The sequence below is a fragment of the Vigna radiata genome, chromosome 7, assembly GCF_000741045.1.
Source record: "Vigna radiata var. radiata cultivar VC1973A chromosome 7, Vradiata_ver6, whole genome shotgun sequence".
NCBI classification, from domain to species: domain Eukaryota; kingdom Viridiplantae; phylum Streptophyta; class Magnoliopsida; order Fabales; family Fabaceae; genus Vigna; species Vigna radiata.
The window spans coordinates 2393960-2402377 of NC_028357.1; the positions used below are offsets into that span (position 1 = coordinate 2393960).

Genomic DNA, 8418 nt, shown 5'->3' on the forward strand with positions numbered 1-8418 from the left:
ATTATATGCATTCCATATAATTCACTTGGATTTATAAGGCAAAGATGAACAAAACTGAACCAACTAAATCGAAATGCTTTTAATAATGTGGCCACACTTTTATTTCTAAATCTATGGTGACCCAACCTGATAAGTTGATAAAGCTGGCAGTCTCTTTTTCATGCAAATTAATACCTTTAAAATCTGAAAAACCTACTATTATTAACCCTTTTCAGATATTTATCTTCTCTCTTCCATTTTACCTACCAGTTTCTCCAAAAGAAATAATGAATTCCTAAATTCCTAAATAGTTGTGCTTTCTTTCTTGTCTTCTCATGGTAGCGTTACAGTCGAAAGACCAAATTTTTTATATAAAAACAAGAAAGCGCGTTCGATCTTGTAAGACTCGTCCAGCCCAGCACTTTCTCACAAATCAAAGTTCCAATATTTCAACAAATCATGCCCTCAACCCTCGCATCAGACCTAAGAGCGCTACACAACATCATCGTCATCACTTCTCATTTATACATATTCACTTGCAGACAATTGCCAGATCATAACACACCTCATTCTTTTGACACCTTTCAACAACCTCGCCGTTTTCCCTCCATCAAAGCCGAGATTCTAGTTCTACAAAATCAACCAAATCCAACCCTTTTTCTCTAATCACTCCCTTCTTTAATAAAGGCTCCAGCTTTTGCAATTGGGGTTTTGGATCGGACTCTTCAACAAGTACACCATGTCAGAGATAGTGAAGCAACTTTTGGCCAAGCCGATCCAATTGGCGGACCAAGTCACCAAGGCAGCGGAAGAGGCCAGTTCCTCCTTCAAGCAAGAGTGCTTAGAACTCAAATCCAAGACCGAGAAACTCGCGGGGCTTCTTCGACAAGCAGCGCGTGCGAGCTCCGACCTCTACGAGCGTCCGACTCGGCGCATAATAGCCGACACCGAACTCGTCCTCGACAAGGCGTTGGCTTTGGTGCTGAAATGCCGCGCCAACGGCCTCATGAAGCGCGTCTTCAGCATCATTCCGACGGCGGCGTTTCGCAAGATGTCGTCCCAACTCGAGAATTCCATCGGCGATGTGTCGTGGCTTCTCCGGGTGTCGGCTCCGGCGGAGGATCGCGGTGACGAGTATCTCGGTCTCCCTCCGATAGCTGCCAACGAGCCCATTTTGGGCCTCATTTGGGAACAGGTGGCGACCCTCCACACGGGCTCTCTCGACGACCGATCTGATGCAGCCGCCTCGCTGGTGTCGCTCGCACGTGACAACGACCGCTACGGGAAGTTGATCATCGAGGAGGGTGGGGTTGGACCCTTGTTGAAGCTGATGAAGGAGGGTAAGAAAGAGGGTCAAGAGAACGCCGCCAGGGCTATTGGGCTTCTTGGCCGTGACCCTGAGAGCGTGGAGATTATGATCCACGCGGGGGTGTGCTCTGTCTTCGCCAAAGTCCTCAAAGAAGGTCCCATGAAAGTTCAAGCTGTTGTTGCCTGGGCCGTGTCTGAGTTGGCCGCCAAGTACCCTAAATGTCAAGATCTTTTTGCTCAGCATAATATCGTTCGATTGCTTGTAAGTCATCTTGCTTTTGAAACCGTTCAGGAGCACAGTAAATACGCAATTGTTAGCTACAAACCCACTTCAATCCATGCTGTTGTTATGGCTAGTAATAACTCTAATGGTAATAGTTTGAAAAGGGAGAGTGAAGATGAGGAAAAGCTGATGCAGAGTCGCATGCAGCATCCTTTGGGTGATAAGTCCACAAATCAGATGCACAAAGTGGTCACAAGTACCATGGCATTGCATGCTGCCAACAAGCAGCAGCAACAGTCCAATGATGACAATGGAGTGTCTCAGAACCCACAGGGTGCTCAGCCAAAGGCCAACGGGAATAGCAATGGCAAGCAAAGCCATCAGTCCCACCAGCAAAGCTATACGTACTCTGGGATTAACATGAAGGGAAGGGAACTGGAGGACCCAGAGAACAAAGCTTACATGAAAGCCATGGCAGCAAGAGCCCTCCGGCAGCTGGCCAAGGGCAACGTAGCCATTTGTCGGAGCATCACTGAATCGAGGGCTCTGTTGTGCTTTGCGATTCTCCTTGAGAAAGGGTCTGAAGATGTGAAGTACAATTGTGCCTTGGCAGTGAAGGAGATCACGGCAGTGGCAGAAAAAGATGCAGAATTGAGAAGATCAGCTTTCAAACCCAACTCTCCTGCTTGTAAGGCGGCGGTTGATCAAGTGCTCAAGATCATTGAGAAGGAAGATACAAAACTCCTTATTCCTTGCATAAAGGCTATAGGGAATTTGGCAAGGACATTCCGAGCAACAGAGACAAGGATAATCGGTCCCTTGGTCCGGCTTCTTGATGAAAGAGAAGCAGAAGTGTCAAGGGAAGCGGCAATCTCTCTTACAAAATTTGCCTGCTCGGAAAACTACCTCCACCTTGATCACTCCAAGGCAATTATAAGCGCAGGTGGTGCAAAGCACTTGGTTCAGCTTGTGTATCTTGGAGAACAGACAGTTCAGATTTCAGCACTGGTTCTACTCTCCTACATTGCATTGCATGTGCCAGACAGTGAGGAACTTGCTCGGGCCGAGGTTCTTGGAGTTCTCGAATGGGCTTCGAAGCAACCTAGCGTGACGCAGGATGAAACCATCGAGGCTTTGTTGCAGGAATCCAAAGGCAGGCTTGAGCTTTATCAGTCTAGAGGTTCAAGAGGATTCCAAAAGTTACATCATCAATAGGAAGAGTTAGTAATTCATTGGTGTGGTTTTGAGGTTTGTGAATCATTCATGTCTAATCCATTGCTCTTGTGAGTGTATATACAATCAAATGCCTTGTCCAATTTGTTCAGATCTGTTTTTAACTATAAAGATAATTGTTTGCCTAAACCATTTCTTCTGACTCCCCTTCCTACCGCTTCATATGATACAAATTGTAACCGATGATGAAAACAGTTATAAAGTTATACTTTGTAATCGTGCCTTCTTAAACAGCTTCAAAACGCTACCTCCATTGCCTTTGGTTGTACTAATAGTAAATTTTTGTTCTACTGAAAGCACTCAGGCTGATACATTATGCTTCTTATGTTCCGATTTTCCCACTGTCAAGAAACTGATATAGAATTTAGATGAACATAACACAATGGAAGTTGGTAATTTCCCAAACCTTCAATTGCGAAAGCAATCTGTATAGTTTCATCAGAGAAAGTTTAAAGAATAATTCGGGGGCAATAATGATCTTGGAAATATTCTAGGAATAGACAACGAAGGAGCTGTACACTACAGAAGCTATTATCAATTAAGAAACTCACTACTTAGGCATACAGAAAATTCGTGCTAAGAAACTGATATGTGGTTTCACTGTGAAATCAAACAAGTGAAATCAGAGCCCATTACTAATACAAAAAAATGTCATCAAGCTAGAATTGATGTCTAAATGAACTCAGTTTTCCATGTGAAACTAAAAAGAGTTTTATATTTCTTTCCTCGTTATTGAGAATAAGGACATTTTTATTTAAAATTAAATATGTTTTTATTCCTTAAACATGGAATTCTTCTATTTTTAAACTTTGATTTATTTTCTGAATATTCATACATTTTGATATAAAAATTAATAAATATATCTTTTGTAAGAACCCAAAAATTATAGCATAATACTATAATAGAAGTTAAAATATAATAAATTATAGGACAGTCATTGGAATTAAAATAATATTTACAAAAGTCCTAAAATACTTAACATTAAAATTTTACAAGGAGCATAAATCTGTTACAAAATTTATGAACAAATCGAACAATTCTACAACTCACTTTAAACCAAACGGTAGTACGAAAATATGATATACTGAACGGTTATACAAATAACCTGTATAAACCGAATAATTTACAAAAGATTTCTGGTATATACTGATCGAACGGTCCTAGACTAAACTGCGGGGTTCTCGCTCTCCAATGCTTCTTTCAGTGAACACTCTTCAACTTCTGCTCACATCCACAGGATGATCATTGCAAGAGAAAAGATGACCAAACGGACAACAGAAGACAAAACAGGAAATGCAGGGTAAGCTAGTGGAATTTAATTAATCATAAAAACATAAACAATTACATAATCATATATTCAATCAAACCTTTATAACATACAACCATTAAACATGGATTTCAATCAATGACCGAACATAACATACATACAATGACCGACTCTTTTACTTGACCATCCGGATTGTATGAATATGTAGCTTGTGGTCGTTCTTGCATCCGAGTGGTGTAGTAACTGGAAATCCCTCAGCTGCCACCCGAGGTTAGTCCGTTATACCTCACCTAAGGTCCCGCCCTTAGACAAGGATCTCCTGCCATTCTCACCACATGACTTACCCATCTCTACTTGAGAATTGGTAATCATTAGTATTCCAAGATGAACGCCGTAAATTTCATTGCCCATATTCATACTTTACCAATTCAATAGCCAATCACCAAAACATTCCTCCTTGGAATTACCAACTTGAAATATAATACCAACATACTTCCTCCTCCCTAATACATTTAAGTGAAATTAAACCAAACCATAAAACAATCATTATCCTAAAAAACAACCAAACGAAAGGACTTAACATTTACTAAGAACAAGACTGAACGAAATATTATTCCTTATAGATATACATGACCGAACGGTCATGTGAAGAGTAACAACTCAAGCATGAGCTGAACACCTCTGAAACTGAACATCTGAATAACTGAATTCCAAAGCTAAATTGATCACTTGAATATTTAGATCGAAAACTTATGATCTAGAACGAACACCATTGTCTTAGACCGATCCCTAATGACATAACCTGAATAATAAGAGCTTAGATCGAACACTATTGGCTTAGGCCGACTACTATTAACTTAAACTGAATATTGGTAAAATAACCAAACGTTTTATAAATAAATATTTACTCATATTAGCCGAACATACTAAGAAACCAAGTGCTAGTACAAGACCGAGTACTTTAAGGAACCGAGTGTTAGTACAAGACCAAACACTACCAATACCGAGTGCCAGTACAAAACCGAACACCACCAAGACCGAGTGTTAGTACAAGACCGAACACCACCAAGACCGAATGTCAGTACAAGACCGAACACTACCAAGACCGAGTGTTAGTACAAGACCGAACACCACCAAACTTATACAAGAATGGATAAATAGATTCGACCACTCAACTACAAAACACTTAGTTATAACTGAGAATAAATATAGTATTTAAGACTTAAGTTATATTGAGTACCTTAACTAGGCTGACTACCAAGTAGAAATAAAAAAACTATACTTAAACTGAACGTTATACTCTATTATGAATAATACAAGACCGTTCGGTCATTAACTGAAGTTCTACCAAAGAAGAATTCAGTTAAGACCGAACACACACAATAGACCGAATGATCACAAATGACCTCTCGACGACAAGTAATAATTCTGCAGAATAGTGCAGAATTATGATCAAGCCCTATTCCTTCCCACTTCACGCCATTTATCAATTCTCAACACATGCATTCAAACATGCAGTAACATCAACGTCACATACTCATCAAATAATCAAACAAAACATCTTTCAAACACACAACCATTCAAACAGAGAATCATAATTAAATTATACAAGCTTCTCTTACCTTTTTAATAGAACAACTGCTCAACCAACAGCAGAGTGCGTTTCCCCAAACACTAACTTTTTCTAGAATACCTATAATCCACTGAACAAGAAGAAGAGACCAAAACATGATCAGGATTTTGTGAAAATAAAACTGATGAACGCACGCATGCAACCAGAAATTTGGCTTGCATGTGCCTGAAACATGGTTCTTAGGAAGAGGATGAACTTACCAACTCAGAACAACGATTTGATCGGTGCAAACGAAAGCCTTTGACACCGGAAAAACTTATGCGTGGTCTGATTGTTGATCAAAAGTAAAGAGAATGGGAATTTGTAGAGGGAAGAAGGAAAGTTTTAGAGAGAAGGAAGAGAAAATGGAAAATTGCAGAAGTTTGAGGAAGAAGATGCATGCAGGAAGTGACAGAAATGTTAAGATCCCAGTATATATAACAGAAATCTTAAAATCTCAATATATATACTACCGTAAAAAACCACTCGGTCCACTCCCTTGTAGCTACCTGGATCCCACAAAACTACTGAATTTAATGACCGTAACACCTTTTAACTCTTAATTCTTTTTATGAAATATTGTTTCATATTAATATTTAAGCTGATTAGATTATTTATAAATTGTGTACTCAAATGTTCATATTTTTTAACAATAAAAAAGTAATATTATTTATTTTAAAAATTTAAAGACTAAAATATATATCAAAATTTTAAATAAAAATAAATTTTATGTTTAGGTATAAACAAAAACATATTTAATTCTCTTACTAATTATATTTACAACACTTTCTATTATAATTTCTTTGTATCTATCTTGGGTAGTTGGGCTAAATGCATCAATCTATACCCAACGGAAATCTTCAAAACCCAACATTTTTTAATGCTGAAAGCGGAGTCGCAACTAATTCATTATGCCCACTCGTGTACTGTTCACTTTCAACCTAGCAATAATGCTACAAAAATACTCAGCAATTAGACAATTTGTCTTCAAAACCATTCATTTTTGTCAATTTCTTAATTTCTTTGATATCTTTGTAGTACATTTGACTAAATCTAGAGAATAAATTATCACAGATATAATTATTTAAAGACAATTTACAAAGAATGACTGCTTCGACAGACCTGAGAATGAAATTATATACAAACTATACATTTAGAAATACGTGAAAAATAAGTTAAAGTTGGATACGTGTATTTAAGATTGAATTGAATTTGTATCTAACGGTATAACTAGATTTTTAGTGAAAGATCCAAAATTAACCTTTTCTTTTTCTATGTTCTAACTTAAGGTTAAATAGACTTTGAACAAAAACATTTTGACCAGAGGAGACATAATTGTTTATAACCTGCGAGTTAACTTGGTTCATTATAGGTTTGAGTCGGGTTAGGTTTAAAAAAAATGTATTTTTATATGGGAAAATTTTTAATTGGTTCATTTAAATCTGGCTCATCCGGATTAAACTTGTGGGAATTGAGTTGGTTTACACCTAATTTTATTTTATTAATTTATTATCTTACAAAATCCTAAAAAATATCACAACTCATTATATGTGGATTTTGTTGTAATTTTTATTATTATTTTGAATTGTCTTGAGTTTAACCTCATTTTTTGGGAGTGAAGTTTATTTAGATTTGAATTACAAAAAGTTTGTAATTTTTTGATTTTAAAAAATTGTTATTAAGTGAGTCAGTGAACCAACCCGTGATGGGTCGAGTCGGGTTTAAATTTTTCTAGCTCACTAATAAATAAATCGAATTGGACTAGCTCACTAAGTAACCAACCCGTAGTGGACCGAACTGGATTAAGCCGAATAACCTGTTTTGACAACACTAGTTTTGATGCCTCTTTAGAGTTTAGTGAAGCAGTTTTCGAAAATCCTTCCTTTTGATTAAAAACGCTAATTAATGTTGCTCTCCATGGGAATCACTTCCTTTGATATTGTTTGATAATCAAGCACCATCACAACTGGTTGAACCTGTTTCAATACTTCCTCAATGTCTCACCTTGCAGTTGCATAATGGAGCTAATTTCTCTTTGCTTGGAGATTGTTGTTGAGGTTGGGAAGAACTTTTCCAGAAAGCTTCTCTGCATCTCAGCCTAAGCAGTGAATGACTCTTAGTAGGTCTTGTAGTACATCCAGTCCTTGGCTGCATCTTGAAGAGAGAAGGGGAATGCCTTCAACTTGGCCCACTCTTTAGGGACTTCTACTGGTTTAAACATGAGGCAGACCACTTGAAACTCCTTCAGGTGCATGTGTGGATCTTCTCCAGGCACTCCATGGTATTTAGGCAACCTCTTGACAAGCTTGTACAACCAATCTTGAGAGTTTACCATCTGCTCAACTCTGGTACATAACTCGTCTCACACCTGGACTTCAACTACAAGAAAAGATCATACCAAACCCAAAGAAGCCTAACATGGAACAAACTTTACTATTTATAGATAAATTTTTTTTCAAAAGTAAGAGCTAGACACATGATGAAGGTTGAAAAACAGTTATTTTCATATGTCAATTTGGACCGAATTACGCCCTTTACTACTTGGAATGAGCCTAGAATAAAGCATAACTCAATAAATGAGTCTGTAGAGAGTCAAAAACTGTTTTTAGCGATATTATGCTTGTTTTGCATTGTTTTGTAGCTATTTTTGAGAAAGTGAAGAATGAAGTTAAAAATACAGGTCGTTGACTTAAGAAAAGAGCAGAAAAATGAAGATTTGAAGAGTCGACGCACCGCCCGGCGGCACACTTAAACCGCCGGGCGGTCCAGGGCGAGGAGTAGGCATGGCGATTGACG

General features: G+C 38.1%; 1 protein-coding gene across 1 annotated transcript; it reads left to right on the forward strand.

The window, feature by feature from the left end:
- The first annotated feature begins 257 nt into the window (after positions 1-257).
- Positions 258-3051, forward strand: LOC106769379. Its single transcript, XM_014654981.2, has one exon. It carries the CDS (start codon positions 719-721, stop codon positions 2723-2725), a length of 2007 nt encoding a protein of 668 aa, XP_014510467.1. The 5' UTR covers positions 258-718; the 3' UTR covers positions 2726-3051.
- Positions 3052-8418: the final 5367 nt, after the last annotated feature.